This window comes from Myotis daubentonii, chromosome 8 (assembly GCF_963259705.1).
Source record: "Myotis daubentonii chromosome 8, mMyoDau2.1, whole genome shotgun sequence".
In the NCBI taxonomy this organism is placed as follows: Eukaryota; Metazoa; Chordata; class Mammalia; order Chiroptera; family Vespertilionidae; genus Myotis; species Myotis daubentonii.
Window position 1 is genome coordinate 26907788 of NC_081847.1, and position 24878 is coordinate 26932665.

The 24878-nt window shown below is 40.0% G+C and overlaps 1 protein-coding gene across 4 annotated transcripts in view; it reads right to left on the minus strand.

The window, feature by feature from the left end:
* The window catches only part of PLCB1 (phospholipase C beta 1), a 625546-nt gene that overhangs the window by 89809 nt on the left and 510859 nt on the right, over positions 1–24878 (minus strand). For all 4 annotated transcript variants that reach the window (XM_059705575.1, XM_059705573.1, XM_059705577.1 and 1 more), the window contains exons 20-26: positions 23469–23633; positions 21640–21739; positions 20707–20811; positions 19459–19562; positions 9860–9992; positions 7267–7320; positions 2452–2671 (exon numbers count right to left, since the gene is read on the minus strand). In XM_059705575.1, the coding sequence (XP_059561558.1) occupies positions 2452–2671; positions 7267–7320; positions 9860–9992; positions 19459–19562; positions 20707–20811; positions 21640–21739; positions 23469–23633 (881 nt within the window). The remainder of the gene's footprint in view (positions 1–2451; positions 2672–7266; positions 7321–9859; positions 9993–19458; positions 19563–20706; positions 20812–21639; positions 21740–23468; positions 23634–24878) is intronic.

Genomic DNA, 24878 nt, shown 5'->3' on the forward strand with positions numbered 1-24878 from the left:
ATATCTGGTCCCAGTTGGGGAGGCAACCAATCAGTATCTCTCTCTCACATCAATGTTTTTTTTTTCTCTCTCTCTCTTTCCCCCTTCTTTCTCCATTCTACTCTCTCTAAAAATCAATAGAAATAATATCCTCAGGTGAGGCTTATAAAAGAACAAACAATTACAGCACAGAATCATGCATGCCAGTGTCTGGAGAGAAACTATCCTTATATGGTCAGCTCGACACATTATGTGGACAGCTCAGTTGAGATGATGGATATATGAATAAAAAACAAATCTAAAGAATATTATATCCATTCATTGCTGAGTTATTTTCAGAAGTTTAAGATGTATGAAGGAAGCTGGGAGGTGGCAGACATGATCAGGCCTCAGTGGCTTTGCCTTTTAAAAGGAGGCTCTCCTGATGTGTCCTTTGATCCTAGATGCTTAGGGGCTTCCGTCTGTGTGTTGAGGGGAAGTATTAGAAAATAACCAAGGGAACAAGGCTTCTGCATCTTTTGTAAAAGCAGAGTTGAAAATATCCCCCGTTGTCTAATGTTGCCTGTTTAAGATCCATGAGATGGATTCTTCTATAATTTAATACCAGGAAAATGTTTGTCTCTCTTGGAAAAGCAAGCAAGTTTCCTTTAATCAGATGAGGAGAACTGTCTAACCCATATTTCCTTTTCTCAGAAGATGAGAGCTATATTCAATGTTTAAGGACTGAAATTGCATTAAATGGTTGGTGCTATCCAGTAGAAATACAAGATGAGCCACAGTTAATTTTTTTCTACATATGTGATCTAAAAATTTTAGTAGCTACCTTAAAGAGTAAAAAGAAATGAGTGAAATTAATTTTAATAATATATTTTATATAACCTAATACTTCCCCAATATTAGCACTTCAACATGCAATTAAAAGAAAATGTGGTAGGTTCATATAAAATGAGTTATTTCATATTCTTTTCTTTTTAAATAAAGTCTTTGAAATCTGGTATTTATATTATACTTACAGCACATTTCAAATTCTATGAGCCACTTTCCAAGGGCTCAATAGCCACTTATGGCTAATGACTCCCGTGTTGGACAGCAGGCCTGAAAAACTGGTAACCACTCAGTCTGTGTGTATGTATGTGTGTATGTTGTTTTTCTTTCTCTGCTTTTTGTAAGATTTTTACACACGTCTTCTGTAAGTAACTTCAACGCTCTATTGGAAGTTTGCAGAATAAGACATAAGTAAATAAATATGTGAATAAATAAATGACTACATACATATCACTAAAATAGGAATTTAGGAGAAGTTTTAGGCCAAGCTTTACTGGAACTGTTTATGTAACTGCAGGTAAATGTTAATGCCATTAGCTTTCAGCTTCTTCCTTGAAGAAGTGATAAAAGTTCACCCAGATGGCTTGTGAGGCAGCTCCAGTTCTTAGAAGTAAAGGTTTTGCTGCTTTTTAAAACCCTAGTACTGGGTTTTGATTGTGCTTTTAAGTTAATCACATGTTAAATCTTGTTCTCACAATATGGATCTGCAAAAGGCACCTTACCTCTCTCTATAACCTGGCATCAAGATAAGATTACTCAATAAAGAAGTGGAAGGGAGGATGTAGTACAGCCCTCCAACTCTCCCTGACAGGTAGCTTACATGCTCACATGGTTCCCACATGACCACATCAGTTACTGTGCGTGAGCATTATGTAGGTCATGTTAACTGCTGTGTCCTCCAGGCATACAGTTGGTGCTCAATAAACACTGGTTGAATAAATGTGTGAGAGATGCCTCTCCACGTCAAGTCTGGGTGCATGGAGCCGTGGGGACCCCTGGATCCAAACACTAGGGTTACCTGTGCAGGGCTTTGTGGGTTAACGATGGGGCAGCAAAGAACAGGTGAAACTTCTTTCTGTATGACAAATTATCTCTTCAACTAGGGTCTAAGTCAGTCGTGGGCAAACTACGGCCCGCGGGCTGGATCCGGCCCGTTTGAAATGAATAAAACTAAAAAAAAAAAGACCGTACCCTTTTATGTAATGATGTTTACTTTGAATTTATATTAGTTCACACAAACACTCCATCCATGCTTTTGTTCCGGCCCTCTGGTCCAGTTTAAGAACCCATTGTGGCCCTCGAGTCAAAAAGTTTGCCCACCCCTGGTCTAGGTACATGGAAAAATTTCATATCCACTAGGTTGGCGGCTGTATTATGGGAAGTCAGCCAGTTGATATTGGGCTCATAGGCTAGGACTCATGGATAGGACTCCCTGCATATCTATTCTCAGAATTTAGTCACATCAAGAAATTCAGTCCACAAGCAAAACTAAGCTGAGGTGACAGAAGAGATACATAATGGAAGGAATGGGGTGGCTTTCCATCTTGCAGTGGTCGAGGTGCAAAATACAGTATAAGACAGTAAAAAAATCCACGTAAATGTCTCTCTTCCTCATGCCATCAAACAAATCATACTCATTCAACTTACTTTTTCTTACTATCCTTTTTGGCTGTCTTTTCCAAAGCCGCTCTCCTTCTTAGGTAGTCATTCTGAATTTCATTATACTTTGTAGTGTGCTCCTTGATAAGGTCTGTGGTTTTCTTGTGGTGTCTCTTAACCAGCTCTTTCATTTCTTTGTAGTGCTTCTTTTGAAGTTTTACAAACGACTTCTGTTGCTTTAGCTCTTCAATAGTCTGCGCTTCCACTTCTGCAACAAAAGAGCAGAAAAGCTAACAGACATGGAAGGTCTGAAAAGACAGACGTAGAGAGGAGTAACAGCAACTTGTGTGTCTGATCCTAGCCAGCCCGAGCTTAAGAGCAGAGCTTTGATGTCGAGCTTCAGTGGGTTTCAGGGTGGCTCCGTCACTTGCTAACTTTGTGACAAGGTTACCAAATTTCTCAAAGACTCAATTTATTCACTTGTAACTTTTTTTTAAAAGTTTGGGCTCCCTAGAAACAGAGCCCAAGAGGAGCAAGCCGGTTCCCCGAGGGAGGCTCTCAGGGGGAGGGGAGTGAGGGCAGCAGGTGGGGAAGGGGAAGCAGTTAAAGGTGATGTGGGTTTAGATGGAGGCTGGCTCCTGCCTGACCCAACTGGGCACTCTGGAGTGTGAATTGTACCACGGAGTCGGCCTCACCTTGAGGCAAGGGGGTCAGCATTTTGCATATTTGGGATCGTCCGTGAGGGGAGGCAGAGCCTACTAGAGCGGAAGCTTCCTTTTGGCTGAGAGCAATTTTTAAGAGCAGGGAAAGCTCTGAGCTGTTGTCAGCCATCGCTCACTGCAGCTTGAGGATGGGTCTGCCGGCGGGTGAAGGGGATCTCTGCGGGACACCGATAGCATCCACCTTAAGGATCACAAGGCTTCCCTACTTTTCAGGATTATTGTGCTGGTGAAATAGAAGAATTGCTGCCAAGCGTTTAGCACAGTTTCTGGCAGTGTGCCTGTAGACGCTTCACTAATGATTGTTCAGGTTCTACAGCACCCTCTGCCAGGGGCACTATTCACAGTATAGATGTGGTAGGCCTGTACATTTATCAGTGTTCCAGTATAAAGCAATAAAGTGAAGGAAAGCCCATTAATGTGATTTTCCCAGTGGCACCATTACATGGCTACATAGTTTATCCACTGCTGGGAATTCATTTAATGTGAAACTTGACCTTAAGACATTCTGAATTTTATTGACATATCTGGTCAATTCTAGAAAATGCATTTAAAAATATGTTAACATTTCTGAAATTAAGATGGATCTTATAGTCAATGGAGTATAACAGTATGCCAGCAATTTTTATCTCAGCCATCCATGAATAGTGGGTGCCTTAACGTTGACGATGTCCTAACTGCAGTGAATTGCCATCTATTTGGACCTAGATTAAGTCATAGTTCACATGTTTCCATGCTTTCTTTGATTTGAACTTTCTGCTTCTGAGAGGGGGAAAAACGTTATCATAAATATTTAGAACTGCCAAAAGATTCAGAAATAGCATACCTATGCCATGAATAACAACAGACCTGAGTAGAAGATGAGATAGCTAGTGAATTAATGTTAAAATCAGAATACAAATTGGTGTTCTTAAATGCTGAGGTCTTTAAGCAATTGAAATATGCTTCCCTTTCTTATAATGTGTCTAGTCTCCTGACATTAGATTCCTTTGGATAAAGAGGCTAGTGAGAAAATCAGGTACATTTATTTAATGGTTTCCCTCAGGCCCAAATAGACTCATTAGGATTGCATAGTAACTTATTATATTAATAATTTATAATCCCAAGGAATTGCTGCATTTTTGATGACAGATTCAATCCCATTTCTCTAAGAACAGTGTGCAGCACATCAGCTATGGCAAATAGCAACAGGGTTCAAGATCTTCCAACCTGTGTTTAAAAAAATTCCAGAGAAAATACTTAAAAAAAAGTCTGTGTATGAAAGGTTATAATTTGAATATGCTCTTAAGCATACAGATAATGTTCATTTATATAAAGAGTCAAATATCACTCATCAACAAGCCATCCAGAGATAATCACTGTTAGTTTATTGTACAGACCCTTGGCCTTTCTTCTATGCATTTACTTTTTAAATAACACTGGAATCATGCTCTATTTACACTTCTGTCTCTTGTTGTATGTGTCAACTTGTTACCCAGGGAACTAAATCTTTAAAACATGTTTTTAAAAAGACATTGTTGCCTGACTAGCGTGGCTCAGTGGTTCAGCATCAACCTATGAACCAGGAGGTCTCGGTTCCATTCCCAGTCAGGGCACATGCCCTGGTTGTAGGCTCCATCCCCACTAGGGGTGTGGAGGAGGAGGTAGCTGATCAATGATTCTCTCTCAGTATTGATGTTCCTATCTCTCTCTCCCTCTCCCTTCCTCTCTGAAGTAAATAAACATATATGTTTAAAAAAAATTCTTGAAGTAATTTTTTCTATGAATATTTTATGTATTATTTTGATGAAACATAAATACATGCCTAAAAATATATAAATCGTAAAGATAAAGGCCTATACACTTTCACAAAGTGTAATAATCCAATCCGTGTTTCCAACAGCATGAGTTAGTTTTGCTTGTTTTTGAACTTTATGTAGATGGAATCATAAAGAATGTGCTCATTCCTGTCTGGCCTCTTTTCTTCAACACAGTCCTTGTTGCATGTTGTGTGTGACTGTGGTTTATTTATTCCGAGAGTTTAGTCTGTGATTGTAACACAAAGTGTGGATCCACCCGACTGTTTACAGACATTGGGCTATATGCAGTTTGGGGCTCTTCCTAGTAGCACTGTTTTTGGTGAGCATTTCTGTTGTATATTAGGCCGAGTATCAAACATTTTTCAGATTTTATTAAGTATGGCTAACTGTATTAAAGAAAGCTTGTGCCAATTCTAGTTCCAATAGTTTATGAAATTAACCAAATCTACACTAATAAAAGAGAAAAATGGTAATTGGCGTACGACGATACCCTTTTCATTGGCTAATCAGGGCTATATGCAAATTAACTGCCAACTAAGATTGGCAGTTAACTGCCAACAAGATGGCGGTTAATTTGCATATGTAGGCACAATGCAAGGAGGTGAAAGGGAAAGCAGGAAGAAGCCCCCTGCCACTGACAGTGATCGGAAACCCAGGGGGGAGCTAAGAGCTGGGGGGCAGGGCAAAGACGGCCCTGGGGCCGCCTTTGCCCTGCCCCCCAGCCATGATCAGAGAATCAGGTGCCTTTTCTGCCCTGGCCAGTGATAGCAGGAAGTAGGGGTGGAGCCAGCGATGGGAGCTGGACACGGTCGAAGCTGGCAGTCCCAGGAGCTAGGGGTCCCTTGCCTGGGAAAGCGGAGCCCACGATCGCGGGGCCGCTGCAGCTGCGGGTCCCCGCTGCCCGAGCCGGACGCCTCAGCCAGAGGCGTTAGGCCTGGGCAGGGGCGGAGCCTACAATCGCGGGAAGCTGGGGGTCCCCTGCCCAGGCCTGACACCTCTGCCGGAGGCCTCAGGCCTGGTCAAGGGGCCGATCTGGTGATTGGTGATCGGAGGGTGATGAGGGTCAACTCCTCTGGCATCAGGCCTGGGTGGGGGGCGGAGCCGGGGATTGGGGGGATATGATGGTCCCCTTGCCCAGGCCTGAAGCCTGGGTCAGAGGCGTCAGGCTTGGGCGGGGGGTGGAGCAAGCGATCAGAGGAAGATGGGGGTCCCCTGCCCAGGCATGATTCCTGGGCCAGAGGCCTCAGGCCTGGGCGTGGGCCAGAGCCAGTGATCGGGGGGAGGTGGGGGTCCCCTGTCCAAGCCTGACACCTCTGGCGGAGGCGTCAGGCCTGGGCAAGGCGCCGATCAGGCGATCGGAGGGTGATGGGGGTCTACGCCTCTGGCCGAGGCATCAGGCCTGGGCAAGGGGCAGAGCCAGCAATCGGAGGGGTCTGGGGGTCCCCTGCCCAGGCCTGATGCCTGGGCCAGAGGCATCAGGCCTGGGGTAGGGGCAGAACCAGTGATGGGGGGAAATGAGGGTCCCCTGCCCAGGCCTGACGCCTCTGTCAGAGGCGTCAGGCCTGGGCAAGGGGCCGATCCTGCGATTGGAGGGTGATGGGGGTCAACGCCTGAGGGCTCCCAGTATGTGAGAGGGGGCAGGCTGGGCTGAGGGACACTCCCCCCCCACACACACCCAGTGCACAAATTTCGTGCACCGGGCCCCTAGTATAAAATATTTCCCAACTGAATCACAGTCCTCCAACACTGTGTATTCTGTGGTCACCAATGGATCATATTCTGTATTTCTAAACGATGGTTTACTGTTGTTACTTTGGGAGGATATGCCTTCCTATTAGCTGGGCCACATTTCCAGGGTGAAACAATTTTTAGATTCTAAAATGGATATCTTGTGAAACTGTATTATTTTTATATCAATAGGATCCTATCGCCCATGGATGGTCACTTTTCTGTGATCACATCATGTAGTGTGGCCTCAACTAGGGCTGTGTATCTGTAAGTATTTTTAGAGAAGAAATATGAATAATTTTAATTTTCAGAGATGGAGGGAAGCCTTCTTTCCTCTAAATCAGCGGTTCTCAACCTGTGGGTCGCGACCCCTTTGGCGGTCGAACGACCCTTTCACAGGAAAAGCCTAAGACCATCCTGCATATCAGATATTTACATTACAATTCATAACAGTAGCAACATTGAGCTACGAAGTAGCAACGAAAATAATTTATGGTTGGGTCACAGCATGAGGAACTGTATTTAAAGGGCCAGAAGGTTGAGAACCACTGCTCTAAATACTTAACACTCTATAATATTCAGCTGCCTAATTCCTCCAGGGAAAAGGTGGTATTTACCTGTTAAAACACTATGAATAAGATCTTCTGTTTTGGCAGGTGCCTTTACAGAACCTGAAATAAAAAGATAAAATAAATAGGCATTTTTAACTTTTTTACATTTTATTCTTCTTATAAAACAGCGATTGGCCCTTGAGTCTAAATCTCTTTGTGGAGAAATTACAAATTTGGGGAGAAAATTATTCCAAAAACTTCTAAGAAATGTTCTCCTTTCGTTACTTTGAGGCAAACATAATTAAATGTGAATCTATATGTTCCATTTATAGAGAAAAAGTATATCCCTCCACTTGAAATAAAAACCAGCAACAAATTCAATTTAGGCAATGCTACTGCCACCTTTTGGCAAAATCAAGAATGACAAGTGGTCTTTTAAAAATCAAATGCTGACAAGTTGGCACTAATCACTAACTAACTTGTTGCAGACAAGTTCTATTGGCGGATGCCAAGATCGCTGGGTAAATGTTTAAGGAGAAACAGGCTAGCTGCACCATCTAAAAGTATCTCCCCCAGGATAGCTGTTAACTATGAAGGAGAAAACTGTAACTTTCAGTGGAGAAAGCTGGTAGTCATCACCTTAACCAAGTGCTCCAACACCACCAGTGAGGAGACACATCAATACCAGGTTCCCCTGACATGCTGCACTGAGAAGGGCGTGACATCACCTCTGTGATGTCCTTGCCAAACATGTAGTACTTCAACCTAATCATGAGAAAACATCAGGCTGGTCCAAATGGAGGGCTATTCTGCAAAATACCTGACCAGAACTCTTTAATAGTGTCAAGGTCATGAAAGACAGGACAGACTGAGGGTCCGTCATAGGTTAAAGGAAAATAAGGAGACATGACCATTAAACACAGTGTGGGATCCTGAGTTGGAACCTGGGATGGTCATATAAAGACATTAGTGGGAAGCGGGTGAAGTTCAAACAAGGTCTGTCGTTCAGTTCAGGGTGCTGAGCCAAAGTTGATTTCCTGGCCTGAGAGTCATACTATGATTCTGACAGATGTTAACATCAGAGAAGTGCAAATCATTTTTGTAATGCTGTCTGTTCCATTTTAAAAAATTATTCTGTATGTCCAATTTTTTCAAAACATGAAATAACCACTCCCTCCCCCCCCCAAAAAAAAGTCTAAATGCTCTTCTATCAAAAGCAAAGCACAACTGGGGAGTAGGGGAGGCCAGGGGAAGGTCAAGGGAGAAAAGAAAAAAAAGAGAGACACATGTAATACTCTTTGTAATACTTTAAGCAATAAAACAAAATTTAAAAAAAGCAAAGCACAAGGGTATTATCACTCACATATTTAAATGACTTATTTATATTCCAGAAGCACTCAAAAGTTTGTATTTGCCATATAAAAATCTTCATTTGAAAATATCACTTCTTGTTCCTGACCAAGTCGTCTCACTGTTACCGATCTCAACAACCTTCTTGAAAGCATAGGCCCCAGTCATCTCTCATACACATTTAATATGATTTGTTCTTTTCAAAACCTCATTCTCCTCCATGAGACATACTCCTCCCCTCCCAAATAAAGAGTCTGGGCGCATAGGTGGCATGCACTGGCATGAGGAAACATGAGGCCACACTTTCATGGAAGAAAATCCCTCTCCCTTTATTCAGTTTATTGGCCAATTCAACAAAAAGTTATTAAGTACATGCTGTTCCCAGGCTCTTTGCAAAGGAAACATCAAACTGAAGCCTAACCTGGGAACTCTACCATTTCCTGGGGAAACAGGACATGTGTGCCACTGTAGTTGCCTAAAGCAGTCTCAGACAACACGTCAAAGTTAGTTGCATAGAAATCAAAGGATTTTCCTGAGAAGTGAGACATGAGTGTAGCTTTGGTGGGAGCACAGAAGTTGAAAGCAAGTATTTTAGGATCATAGGGGACTGTGCCAGTCTGGACATCACCCTTCCCTGGATATATGACCTTCGAGAAGCACCTTGTCACCCCAGAACTGCAATTTAGTCACCCGGACAATGGGACAATCATAGAATCTACACTCCTAGGCAGAGTCTAAGAGTTCAATGAGATAATCCACATGAAGGGCTTAGCAGGGTTCTGGGCACCTGAGGAGCGCTCAAGGTTATTGAAAAGTAAGTTGGAGCCTTGACTTAGTGAGGAAGAGCTAAGAATGAGCTTCTAAAGCATAGCTGCTTACAAGAAGTTTGTAAAACAGCCACTTTTAACTTTATGCATCTTATTCTTCCTGTAAAACAACCTTTGGCCCTTGAGTCTAAATCTTTTGAGACTGCCAGCAGACATAATCCACCACTAAATAAAGACACCAGAAACCTGGGTGATATTTTGTTGTGGCTTCATAAGTCATCAGCAGAACCAGATGAGCACTTAGGTGTCTTTCTTGGCATTCACTCATTCATTCATTCACTCATTACTTCATTTGTTCACTCATTTATTCATTCATTCACTCATTCATTCATTCCTTTATCACACATTTCTGGATCCTTCTAAGTCCATGTGCCCTTGCTCACATGATACTATAGGTAACTGCATCATGCTACCTCCTTTGTGGCACAAATAAACTAGAGGCTCTTTGTCAAGGTTTACAGCTCTCTTTTCTGAGGTTTTACCTGGAGCAGGTTGGCTGTGGAGGGCCTGGGAGGGAGGTTTGGGTGCCAGGGATGTAGTGTGATTTACTCCATTTTCTGCTGGAGTCGTCCCGGCTTCACTCGGAGCTTCTGACGGCGTTTCCCCAGGATCAGGCTAAAATGGTAAACATCCTTTCATTTCCCATATTTCTTACTGTTTTGTTATTACCTTCTTAAACTATTTGATAGCATTGTATTTGAGCTGAAATTAAAAAACGAAATTCCTTGTCTCACTTCAAGGAATCAGCGGAAGGCAGTTCTTGTGACTTTATTTCTCCCTAGCCTTTTTCCCACATATTCTTTCTTGTGAGTTGAGTGAAATAAGCACGAAATCCTTTCACATAACACTGGCAGTTATGACAGAAACCAAAGAACTAGAAATGTCAACGTTATCAATGTAATGGAGAGACTCGTAGGATCCAAGTAAACAAATTTCAAGAAAAGAAAGTTCAGAAGCTAGTATTTCAGTTGCACTGAATTTGGCTTAGACAAGTAGAGAAAAATGTGCAAAATTAACTACAGCAGAAGTGGGCTCCTGTCCTCTAGTGGCCAACTGAAAGTATTACAACATTTTTTTCTTCACAACAAGTAGACTTTTTTAAACTAAAATTTTATTTTAAAGTAGTATTTATATTATTCCTATTTAAAAATTGAACAGAAGTGACTGTAAAATATTCTGTAAGTGGAATAATAAAAGGATAACTGGAAAGGCCATTTTCACAAGTTTTACAGAGGAAGAGATGCTATTTGATATGCTAATTGAGTAAGTCTACATCCTGCCCTTTGAAAATTGAATGTGATGATCAAGCAATAAAAAAATAAGCACACAATACAATAAAAGATGATATATTGTAGAAGTGTATACCTAGAACCTGCATAATTTGTTAACCAATTTTACCCCAATAAATTCAATAAAATCAAAACAGAACTTTACAGCCCTATAGAACACTAAAATGTACGGAACTTAATTGAGTGGTTAGTATGGTAAGTAAAGGGTCTTGCAAATACCAAATGTGTGACTGAGTTGTTGGAGATGCTGGGTCATGCTGTCCTTGCCAAAGTCATCTAAAAACTGTAGTCCCTCCATGTAGTGGTTAGGATAACAGCATCTCTATTTGGACATCAAATGGGTAAGAGGCAAGGCCACCAGTTTTTCTGGGTTTCATCATGCAAAAGTCTAGTCTATTGGAATAAGTGTGAGAAGTGAGTGTGGCTTTGTCTTTCCCTCAAGAAAGAGCTTCTTCAAAGACATATATAATTTGTACCTTCAATTTCTATTAGCTGAATAAAATAAGATAATGTATCTGCCCCAAATTTCTAAGAGATTTGGTTCATTTCTAAAAACTATATCCTGCTACATTCATTCTGAAGTGTTTAGGGATGAAATATGCCAGTATTTGCAACCTTCTTTGAAATGCATCAATATAAAATGAAATAGTCCTAGCCAATTTGGCTCAGTGGATAGAGTTTGGGCCTGAGGACTGAAGGGTCTCAGGTTTGATTTCGGTCAAGGGCAATACTAGGTTGCAGACTCAATCCCTGGCCCGGGTCAGGGATCATGTGGGAGGCAACCAATCGATATATCTCTTTCACATGGATGTTTCTCGCTCTCTATCTCTCCCCCTCCCTTCCACTCTCTCTAAAAATCAATGGAAAAAAAATATCCTTGGGTGAGGATTAACAACAACAACAACAAAAACCCATGAAATAATGAGTGGCTAGAAGGATGGAGAGATGAATATATATGTGATAAACAAATGCATTTAAATTTTAAGTATAGAATCCAGGCAATTGCTATTTGATGTTCAGTATACAATTCTTTCCATGTTTGTGTATGTTTGAACATTTTCCTAATAAAATATAGCACAACTTTTATGTTTTGAAGCCTATTAGGAGGAGTTAGAAGCAAAAGAGAGCTTTAAGCAGATAAACAAATCCATCTCTTGACTTCAGCATTTGAAGCTTCTTGATTTACCAAGTAAAATGATTCTGGCTTTCATTGCAATTAGTACCCAGCATGTTCCTCCAGCGGTAACTGGAGCCAATTGGAACACGAAGCCAACTGATTCTTTACACAGCATGAGTCATGTCATAATATAAAGAAACAATCAACATTCACATGGTCTCACTGTGTTGAAACATTAGTGACAGTTGTAGTTTATATAAATATGTGTGAATTTGTATTAATGTCAGTTTCTCCCTCCAGACTGTAAGGTCTATGAGAACATCCGATTTTTCTTCTAATATATGTTCATAGTGCCCAGCATGGTAACTGACACTCAGTTGTATTAAAAAAATTGTATTGAATAAATAAGTGAATTAATAAATACACATTTTCCTGCTCACATGTAATCAATAGATATATTGTTAATGACAAAATCCTGTAACTAAAAACCATCTAAATGTTATTTTAAAATAAGAAAAAATTTTTCTTTAAATAAATGAATCAATGAATGAAAAATAAAGATACTGCTTTACTCATAATTGCAGTTGTTTATTTAGGAGGAGATTAAAGATTAAAGGCCATAGCTCTGCTGAACATTTCATATGCCTTATATATGTTTCTGTTCCAGACAACTTTAATTTATTAGAAATACTGTTATGGTTTCCAAAGAATTCAGCAGAAATAAACTATTGGCACTTAGGCAGAAGTTATGGATTCCTTCAAAGAGAACGGAGACCAACACTGCCTTTTGCATTCATCTCGTGAGAATGAATGTTTCATAGTAAGCCAAATCATTTGGCAAATACTTGTTAGAGATGCAATTCTTGGGTCTACCCCAGACCTACTGAATAGGAATCTGAAGGTGAGGCCCAGCAATCTGTGCTTTAAGAAGTCATCCAGGTGATTCTGCTACATGATAAAGTCTGAAAACCTTGCTACTCAAAATATGCTCCACAGACCAGCAGCATCGCCATCACCTGGAAGCTTGTTGGAAATGCAGAATTATGTGCCCTGCTCCAGACCTAATATTACATTACATTAATTACATCTGCAATGTAACAAGATTCCCAGTTTAAAATTCGAGAAGCCCTGGTCTAAAGCAGAGTGGAAAACTTTGTCCTTCAGAGTCACACTTTTATAATCTCGATGTCATTGCGCACAGCGTGGATGACAACATTCAAGTGTCTGCACTCATCGCTGTTTTAGACAGAAGAACCGGAAGCCACTGTTGAGAGTCGACCGAAATTTTAAAAATGGAGACTGTATATTTGTCCTGATGGGGGTCAAGATTTATCCAGGGCATCCAATGAAAATGCCTTGTAATCTCCAAAGCCACACAGAAATGAAAGGGACAGTGTTGTTATCTAAAGGCCAGCTCCTAAAAGGCAAACTCTCTCTTCCTACTTTATTGGATGCTTTCAAGTTCAGGGGCGGGGAGAAGCTATTGTTTCTATAAATTAGTACTTAGCTACATTATTATTGGAGGAGGAAGATTTTCATTTAAGGAGAATAAAAAATGACCAATAAACCTCATCTTTGATTTTATCACCAAGTTCTTGAACCATGGACGAGACTCAGCTTATTTGCTGGAAAAATTAAATGGCCACCAAGGCCTTCCTGAGTTCATTGCTGTGCCCTTATGAGGTTATCACCTTGGATTTTTGCTGTTGGGTTATTTTACTGGTGAAATTTACACCAGACCGTAGGACCTTTTCTTTTCAAATAATCAAATTCCTTCTAAGGTATCCCCAAGGTGCCATACACTGAATTAGGAAATAAACCATAAGCTCACTGATAAGAACAACTTTTTAAGTCTGACAACTTAAAAACTAGGCCTCTTAAAATAAATGAAATGTTAGTATTATCAAACAACTCTCCCTTTCCAGTACAAAAATGTGGAGATAACTCACATGCCTGCACTGCTATCATACACACAAACAACAGAGGGAGCTCCTGAGAACAGAATGTTGGCCTTGAGGGCTGAGTAAGGTTGGGGTGTCAGGTACAGGCATATCTCAATTTTTACCTTCGCTTTACTATGTTTCACAGATGTGTTTTTTTACAAACTGAAGGCAAGATCTTTTGCCAGCAAAAAAAATTATGACCTGCTTTACTGCGATGATACTCACTTTGTGGTGGTCTGGAACCAACTCAACATATCTCCGAGGAATGCCTGTACTCTGTCTCAGACCATAACTTCCCCCAAGGGTGGAAATGGATGCTTGGTGACTGAATGTAGCCTTTGTAACTTGGAAGTTTGGAGTTGGGAGATATGTGTGTGTATTTTGGCCAACAGCCAGTGTATAATCTGATCAAATAGAATCTGTATACAGAAACCTAACTTATTGAAAAACTAGTTTTTATAATATCCAGTGACTTAAAGGGGGGAAATCTTGACATTTGATTCAACAAAAATTTCAGTTCAAAATATATTACTATCAAAGGTAAAGGTCTTGTAGTCTGTGCTCAGTCATCCAGGTAACCTGCTGCAGGAGACCGGAAGTGAATGAAGGGTTAGTCCTTACTGAAGGTTACTAGAAAGCTGGTTTTGTTACTGAGGTGCATGGTGCAATGTGGTGCAGTACAGATCTTTGCTTCTCTGTACAGAGTGCTCTGGAACAGCATTCTCCCATCACTTGGGCCTGTTAGTTTCTGAGCCCCAGGCCCCACTCCAGGCCCACTGAGTAAGGATCAGCATTTTATCATTAAACTTCGAGAAGTGGTAGTATAGAACGTGAGTTCTGGAGCCAGATTGCTTAGATTTCAATCCCGACTCTGCTCTTTACCAGCTGTGTGGCACTGGGTGATAAAGTTAACCTCTCACTGCCTCACTTTTCCCATCTGTTAAATGGGAATAGTAGTACTTAAGACACATGGATTTTTAAAGACTTTGCTATGTTGTGACATTAAAGGGCTTAGAACAGTACCAGAAACATAGGAAGCACTCAGTAAATATTTACTTTTATTCTCCACATCTGGACATGTTTTAGCAAATATTGCATTTGGAAATTACTACCAAATAATATTTTGTAATAGATACACTGGATAGTGACTTTTGTCTCTTTATAGGCATATTTAAAAAATAAAATTTAAAAAGTGTTACTGATGTCTCATTAGGCATCTCTATAACCATGCTAAAGTATTAGGGCTGTGAAACATTTTTAGAAATTAAAAAAATCTTGGTAAAAAGCAAATGTACCTAGAAAGCATGCTAGCAGGATATACAACAAAAATTTTAACAGTATCTGCAAAATTACTGGGCCTTCTGTGTCTTTTGTTTATTATTTTTAAATGACTTTTTATTTAGAGAAATAGCTAAACATATTATAAAGCTTTTGTTTTTCAGATTAGGCAACTTTCTACAACTTTACTAACCCACTACCCTGAATAACAACTTTAATCTCTATTATTCCTTAACTTCCAACATACATATGTTGAATTTATATATATATATGTGTGTGTGTGTGTATGTATATACACACACACACACACACACACACACACACACGAGACCCTATGCACAAAAATTCATGCAAGACTAGGCCTTCCTTCCCCTGGCTGCCGGCACTGGCTTCCCTCCGGCACCCGGGACCTGGGCTGCTTCCCTCCTCTGGCTGCCTGCAGGCACCTGGGACATGGCTGGCTTCCCTCTGGCCCCGGCTTCATCAGGAAGGACATCTGGAATGATGTCCAGAAGACATTTGGTCTAATTAGCATACTACCCTTTTATTATTATAGGTATTTTTTCACATGATATGAAATAACTATCTATTGTCCAAAGCATGGAGGAATTTTCAATTTTCCTAGTTATTTGGTTTGCAAATTACTCAATGAAGATAACTTATTAGACTATTACAAATGTGGGAATATTTTGCAGTGCAATGAAGTCTTTAATTTTCAAATAGATATGACCTTTATAGGTACAAGTTAAAAGGATTCTACTAAAAACATCTTCGCTGCTAAAATAGTGTCTCCAGTGCCTGCCATGTCCTAGATAAAATTTTCTTCCGAGAAAACCACAGCTCCTTATGTTCAGTGGCCTCATTCAAAGGACTGTGTATTACTGCAAGACAAGATGAAGGGCACTGGTGCTCAGGGGTGGGAAATGACTTTTCTTTCCTACTGTTCCATGGTAAGGGCAAATGACTTTTTTCTTGAATTTCAAAAATGACGGCAATTATGGGTTTAGACATTCCAAAGGAAAAATTTGTATTTTTTTTTTCTGTTAAACCATATGGAATCTATCTGATTCAATGTCTTTAAATTATTTCTAAAACTGAAAAGGTCCAAGTTTTCTCTAAGTTTAACCAACATTATACATTTATTGGAAATCCTTTCTGATCACCATTTTTTTTAGAGGAGAAACAAAAATAAACTTGACCAAAACTTCTACTGCATTTTTATATCCAGGGCTGTTTTATTTTCCCCAAATAGCTTTTTGGCAGGCGATGTCTTGCAAAGATAAGGCTTTGAAAGGACAGCAACGTGAAAGGACCCCTGCAATCTCCAGGGCCCCAGGTCTCCATTCCTTAGTGACATTTCCTTGCAATTGGGGGGAGAGGGGGGTTAAGAGATCAACAGAAGGACTTGTATGTATGCATATAAGCATAACCAATGGACACAAGACACTGCGGGGGGGGGGAGGGGGGGAGGGCATGTGTGTGTGTGTGTGTGTGTGTGTGTGTGTGTGTGTGGTGGGGGGGGGGGTTAGGGGAGGCCGGGGGGAGGTCAATGGAGAAAAATGGAGACATATGTACTACTATTTGTAATACTTTAAACAATAAAATAAAATTTAAAAAATATATAAAAAATAAAAAGAAAGAAAGAAAAATAGAGAAAGGGTCGCTCAGAGGCACCATCAGCAAAGTGTCCCATTATGAGACCTTTACCCCAAATGCTGCACTACATACGCCGAAGAGGCTGGTGTCTTGAAAGGTTCTCCTCAAGGGAGAGCTTACTCCTTGGAGAACCTGGCTAACAAAGAGGTAGAAGTTGATGATATAAAAAGTCTTGTTTCTAAATAGTGACAAAACGTGTAATTTCACTTGAAAATGCTTCAGTCCAACTTCTATTTCTTAGAAAATAAAATATATCTAATTGAGTAAAGAGACTCCTGTTTTCTAATCAGAGAAGGATGCTATGAATAGTAATTGTCTTATATCTATATTAACTGTACTTGCCTTGAATTAAATTTTATTAAGTATGGTAGTAAGCACAAGAAGGTAGGAGAGAAAAGTTTTAGAGCTTCTGGTGGATTTCTAAGGACCGCTTCTAATTTCATACTGGTGTATAGATGAGCAAAGCAAGACATTCTGTAGTCTTACTTAATCTTTTCAAAGGCTATTGGAAAGAAAAATAACACACTCTTATCTCTGAAGAAACACCCAGATTAAAGATGTAACTATTGGCAAACATTTAAATTCTAGTTCCCAAGCAAAACTTTCAATTTATAATTTAATGATAAACAGAAGCTATTTAGCCTCGCTGGGTTCTCTATAAGCAGAACTGCACACAGGGGATCTTGAGTAAATGATTTATTGAGAGTATGTGCTCAGGAGAAAATTGTCAGGAAGTGAGGAAGGCAGGGTAAACAGGGAGAGAAGATAAGTTAAAATGTGGTCTCAGCCTTAGCCTGATCCAACAAAGGTGTGTGTGTGTGGGGGGGAGGGTGGGGGGGGCAGGGGGGGCCAGTTTGGGAGTGCGAATTGCAACACAGAAGTTGCCCACTCAATAGCAAGGCACCTGAGTTATTCTCCAGGATCTTTCAGTCTCTGGGCAGGGACCACTCTATTCCAGGAATAACCTTCCAGGCATCTCCAGAGAAGGTGGCTCCCATCAGCCCAGGCCAGTCCTCTGGAGAAGCCTGGAGCTGTGCGGGTTCGCCGCCCACAGCTGCAGCAGCCTGCAAAGGAGATGTGGGCAGGCCACCAACAGCTTGCAAAGACACCTTCAATGGGCCTGTATAGCAGTGATTGCTTACACCAAGCCCTCAAAATCCAAGCGGGGGCCTCAGGTGTTTTTTGTCTGTTTGTTTGTTTCTAGGTTTCCCTCTGCAAATGGTAAGCCTAGATGTCAGAGGCACAAGCAACTTGGAAGTATATTCATGTCTGCCATTAGGCATAATTTCCTGACAGTATAAAGTTTCCCTACAACCGCATTTATTGCATACTACATACAGCATTATTTATGAAACTTCCCAGTCTAACCTGAAATTTCATCCCAGAGGATGATGTATCTATTGGTCCTGCAGTGTAAATGAGAGACTGGAAAATCTTACTCGTATGTGAAATATTTTCCTTTCATTTCATTTTTCTTATGTTCCGTTAACTCAACATCTTATATTTAAAATTTCTGAAATTCTATACAAAACCAAGGAAATAATCATAAATGTGCTAAAAATTTACATGATAGTCATGGAAGATCTGTTTAAAATAGAGAAGCATTCCAAATACCCAATAAGAGGGGAATGCAAGTATAAATCATGGTATAGTTACATGATAGAAGACCACGAAGTTACTAAAAGTCATACCATAGAATATTTAATAACTTGGAAATATTTGCATTAAATGAAAATAAAACACGGATTGTGAGTACTATCCCATTTTATGAAGGAGTATAATTGTACATAAAAACTAGCTATATGGGATCCCATATTTAGTGTTACCACTGGGTGGCTTGGACATTTGAATTAGAGGTGATATCTTTCAGACTTTCTTTTCTCCTTTTTATTTTTAATTTTTCTATGATAAACCTATGCTTCCTTTAGAATAAGAAAAGGGCTACTTAAAAGATAATATAAACTTAAGTGGATTTGCTATTAGTTATAGTTATCTAAACAGTTTTCAAGGTTTCCCCCCACACACATAGTTATCCACTTTTCTTATCTTTCCCCCCCTGAATTTATTATCCGACAATTCAAATAAAATATGAAAATAGCTATTTTTATCACTATTTTTAATATTGGGGCTATCTCCAATAATCATTAAATAATATTTCACTTTTTTAAAAACCAAAAGATCTCCAGTCTACATAGAGGCTTCATATTTTTAAACTTCACTTCTAATATTTCTAAACCCTTCCTTAATTATTCTTTACATGGTGATATGTAACTTAGAATAATATACCAACTCTTTTAGGATTACATATTTTAACACATAAATATACGATGTAATAATAATAGCAAACACCTTATGGCCCATATTACACACCAGGTATTGTTTTAAGTACCTTATGTATTGTAATAAATCACAAAAGCACTTTGAAAATCCTGTACTTTACATTGAAGACAAAAGAAAGTACTAAATGACTTGATAATCATCTTCTTTTATAAGTGCCTTAATCATCTTTAATTAACATGAAATCATCTAGAAATTTTATATGAAGCAGCAAGATGTGTACTGTTTCATGGGTCACAAAATAAGACACTGGTGGTAGCCACAGGATACGAGAAGAGAATGAAATATGAAAAATTCAGCTAATCATCTGGTTGTTTTGTGAGATGATGATGAACTCCATAAAGATGTTTTCCCAATGTGCTGATTTCTTCTCCTGAGGTGTGGTGTTACCTAGGTAACACCAGCAATGAGGTGTGGAAATCACCCTTAATGTCAGGCATAAGATTAGCACCCCCTCTCACCTTTACTTCTTCCTCATCTTCCAGTGTCAAAGCAGCCAGTTGCTTAGCTCTCTGCTCCATCAGATTCACATATCGAATTGGATTTGACAAAGCTTCAATCACATCTAAATTGGGAAGAGATGTTTTAGATGAAAGATCTTGGAAGTATTGATTATCCACCATCCATCCATGCACCCATCTATCCATCTACTCATCCATCCATCTACCAATTCATCATTCATTTTCCATTCTTCCATCTACCAGTGTAACTACCCACTCATTCATCCAACATTTTAAAAATAAACAAGAGTTAAGATCCTTTGCTGAAACTCCAGAAACAGAGCCAAACACGACAGGCTCCAAATCGGGATGTCTCAATGCTCCATATTATTCAGTTTAATTTCAAGGGTTCCATTCATTCCAGGGACCTGAGTTTGGCCCAAATGATGTTTCATAAGTGGAGACATTTCACATAAAAAGCCTGTTTTCCAGATGGTTGAAACAACCAAAAGATTTGGCAATATGGGTCTAGCTGGAGTTGAATGTGTCTGCCATCATTGGGCAGGGCACATGCTTCAAGTTTGCCATATTCTTCTTACTTTTTTATTAATCCTCAACTGATGATATCCCCCCCCCATTGATTTTTAGAGACAGTGGAAGGGCGGGGGAGAGACACAGAGAGAAACATCAATGTGAGAGAGACATATCAATTGGTTGCCTCCCGCATGCACCCCGACCAGGGTGGGGATCCAGCCTGCAATGGAGGTATGTGCCCTTGACAGGAATGGAACCCCCAGCCCTTCAGTCTGTGGGCCAATGCTCTAACCACTGAGAAAAACCAGCTAGGGCATACCACAGTCTTTACTACACCTTAGTATATTATACCCAGGCCACTTAGCACTGTATTTAAACTTATAATCCCTTGTTGACATCATAAGTTAACTTCTCTAAACTTAGGGTTCCATGCATTAAAAGAATCAGGTTCTAAAACTGGAAAGGCAAAAATAATTACACAGATCTGTACAGACTGCTGTAGTACCAGGCAGCATGGGTTAGAAAGTGTTGGGCCCATGAGAGTACTACTACCAGTGGATAAACAGGCTCAATAGTTTACTGGAACTTGAAGTAAATTAAATTAACCCTTGTTCATAAAGGCTTGAGCAATTTACTTTCTAGACACAAATATAAAATAGAGGTGACTCTGAGGCCAGGACCTCCTTTCTTTGTTTCCACAAAAATACGGATGAGCCATTTGATTAGGCTGTTTACCTGCATAGGTGTCTGGAACATAGTCTTTCACCTCTATGTAGACAAAGACAGCTGGCAGCATCAGAGGCTGGTTCCTCTCATTCCTCAGACAGATGTAGTGATAGCCTACAGGGCGACAATAACACTGTTCATCACATATTTTCTTCACAATGTTCATTAGCACACAGGAACATCTATGTGATAGAAGTGTTATTTTAGGGGATTTTGGATGACAAACAGGTCACTTTTCTCACTTTAATTGCATGGTTTTAAGTGAGAAAGCATTATTTTCCTCATCAGCTGGAAAAACAATGTTGATTTTGATTTTTTTTTCTTTCCAACCACATTTTTCCCCCAAAGAAGAGAATTCAGTGGCATTTGTCATAGATTAAATTACTGCCCCAAATTTGTCCCTCGTCCATGATTCCTTCACTTGGGGTTTTATCATATGCTCTGCTTTGGACAATGGGACCTCAGTGATGTGGTGCAAGCAGAGGCTTACAATGCACTTGTACAGTCTGGCTTGCCTCTATGCATTCCAGTGGGTACCCTGAGAAGTCCTACTGTGTGTACGCTGCTCCTTCAGCCTGGGCCCCTGCATGAGCACACGTGAAATAGTCCTAACCCAGCCCACAGCCCAGAGCACAGCTACATGACTGAGCCCAGAAAACCCTGCCAACCCACAGACTGGTGCGTATGAAGATAAATATTTATAAGCCATTGAGTTTTCAGGTAGTCTGTTATGCACAATTATTGTGGCAAGAGTTGATTCATACATCATAGCATGTCACAAACACATGAAGCTGCCAGATTGAAATAGTCTTAGAGACCTTGTTGTAGAACAAAACACCAAAGCAGCAAACAGCTTCCTAAATCATTCTTTAATAATCATGTACGACAGGGATGATTCTCTTTACAACTTTGGTATAAAGCTTCTCACCACACCATCCATACCTGGCCGAATTGCTTGTACTGGCAAGATCCGGTGACCAATAAATTTTCCTCCTTCTTCATAAGCTGCTATCCTCAGACAGGCGAGTGAAGGAAGAACCACCTTCAGAGACATTAAGGACACACGTGGTTAAAAGAAGGAGCAACTCCAGAAAACAGAAAAGAATTAGAGAGATATTATTCATATGGGTCCTGCTTTTCCAGATCCAACTAGAAGGTTCTACTTAGCAAGTTGATAAAAACTTAAGTTGCTGCTCTACTTTAGATTTTCAAAAGGAGAAGGGGTATCAGAGATACTACTTTATGTTTTATCACTGTGTCCTAACTAGGAATTTGTTCAACACACAGGCCATCTGCTTTTAACATGAACATTCTCAGCGCGGAAATGACAAAAGTTACATGTTTAAATCCAAAGAGTTAGTGGTCTTATCATTATTTGAGTATTTACTACTGTATTTTCAAAGCAAACCACTTGTATATTTTCAAAACAAAACCAAAAAATAGCTTTCAGAATAGTTTTCGAAATGAGATTGCTTTATAAATTTGTAAATTCCCAACTGAGGCACCAGAAAATTTGCTCATTTTCACCCTCAATGTAATACATGCAGAGTGCACAGTTATATCCCATGTCGAGATCATTAGGCCAATGCATCCTTAAAAAACATATTTTTGCCAGCAAGAGCAAACTAACATCTATTGACTATTTTCAATGTGCCGAAATTTTCTAAATGCTTTCAGTGTGGTAGGGGATATTTATACTAACTCTATGAAGTAGACACTATTACTAGACCTAATTAACATAAGAAATGATGGGGCACAGAGTCCTTTAATATAGACATTCTCTTTGCAGAAGACTTCCTTTGTGGATATTTTGGCCAGATAAAAGCAAAGGGTATGGTAAGAAAGCCTATGCTACTTTTTATTGGACTTACTGTCATCCTTTGTGTGATAAACATGAAGATTTGCTTTTTGGTGAAGGCAGAGAGAAGGCCCAGGTGAATGTAAAAGGCTTTAACTCTATCAGATAGAACCCTGACAAGATCAAATGACCAGCTGCAGTGGCTAGAGAGTCTAGGGAATTTAATTAATATCCTATATAATAAAAGGCTAATATGCAAATAGACCAAATGGCAGAACGACTGGTTGCTATGACATGCACTGACCACCAGGGGGCAGACACTCAACACAGGAGCTGTCCCTGATGGTCAGTGAGCTCCCACAGGGGGAGTGTCACTCAGCCCGAAGCCGGGCTCATGGCTGGCAAGCGCAGCAGCAGTGGCAGGAGCCTCTCCTGCCTCTGCTGATGTCTGACTGCCGGCTTAGGCCCGCTCCCCTAAGGGCCTAAGCCATCTGTTGGACATCTCACGAGGGCTCCTGGACTGCAAGAGGGTGCAGGCTGGGCTGAGGGACCCTCTGAGTGCACAAATTTCGTGCACCGGGGCCTCTAGTTCTTTTATAAAGAAGTATGATCTGCCTTTCTCTCAACTATCATATTATTCCTTATTTCCCCCCCTCTACTTCATTTGAGTCATAATGAAAGTGTATCACTTACCACTGTATTATGAGAGAAAGGGAATTAGATGTATATGTTATTCTGGCTTTCCAAATGAGGTATGCTAAAATTAACTGATTTACAATACAGCTCTGAAACCCTGAACAAGTGATTCACAGAGATCTTGACCTGTTTTCAAGATAGCTTTCAAAATGCCATTGCTTTATTGCTGTGTAATTTCCCCAATTAAGCCACAAAAATATTCTTCTTTTCATTTTTTTCTCAGTGTAAAACACCTAGAGTGTGCAGTTCCATATCATGCCAAGGACACAAGACCAACCTTTTTGAACACAATGGGTTCTTCCTCCCAGACGGGATTTACAGCATTTCCTTGGGATGTCTTGGTCTTAAACGCTTTCCTCCTCGTGTCCACAGGCAAACCAAACATATCCACTTCCACATAAGTCCCGACTTTCTTATCAGAAAGAAACTGACCCGAAATGATCTAGAAAACAATAAAAAAGTAACTTCATAAATGAATAACAATGATAAAAGAAAATGTTTCAGGGAGGTACAAATGCTGATGGTGAATGTTGAATGATAAATAGAAGCAAGAGTACAAATATAATTCCTCTTTTGGCTAAAGAATTAGTGGGGGACTACTGAAAATGCTGGGGTTAGAGGAGTCAATAAGACAAAGTTGTATAGGAGGAAATAAAAGAACAAAAGTTTGAGGAAATGTTTGTCTTATGTACTTAAGATACATATATTAAATGGAAGACTGGTCTTCAGAGGCAACTGAATATTAAGATTTTCCTAATACTTAAAAATATTACAAGAGGAAACTTCTCATTTTAGCATAAGTGTCAATGAAACTAAAAGGTAATTTAAGATTACAAATTTAAAACCGAACATAGTAGAAACTCTAGCATTTAAAAAAATTTCCCGTTGTTCATGAAATTTAACTTGAGTGTTTTTAATCCCATGGTATACCAATTCTCAAAGTTGTTACACTTTAAATAAAAAGTCACAATGATGATTGAAAAGACAAAAACAATAAATATCGACTTTAAACCATTAAACCCAGTTCATTATTCCTTCTAACCTCATCTGCTTAGCCATCCACACAATTATGGGTATCCTCTGCCTAGCTGTAAAATGATCAGATACTGCCTCTTCTTCTCACCCAATTTTTAAAAACCGAGTGATTCTTCAGGCATCGTAAACATGTCTTTTTTAAAAAAATTATCTGTATTGTTGAAAGTATTACTGATATCCCTTTTTGCCTTTCACTGACCCCTGGCCAAGACCTTTCTGAGCTCAAGTCAGTGAAAGGGGACAAAATTTCCAAGACTATGACTGAGTCAGAAACCAAACACAATGGTGACTTGAGAATGGCCGTCAGTGGCCACGTGGCCAAGTGAGGCCCAAGTCAGCTACATGCTGCTGTAGTAAAACATTCCAAACAAGTTAGGTAGAAAGTCACGAGGAAGAGGCTGTCTGAATTTCCCCTCAATGTTCTTGTGAACTTATGATGACTGATGAAAGCAGAAGTCCTTAACTCAGTGGCACTACTCTCACATTCTCATCAATGAAAGACAATGGCCAAAACCATTTGAGTGCACAAGTCCATTCTGGCACTATAAAGCCGATGTCAGAGATCAAAACACAAGCACCACTGGACAGACGTGAGCTCATCTTGGTTCTAGCTGCAGGTTAAAAGCAGGACTCCAATGCAGCATGGCCATCC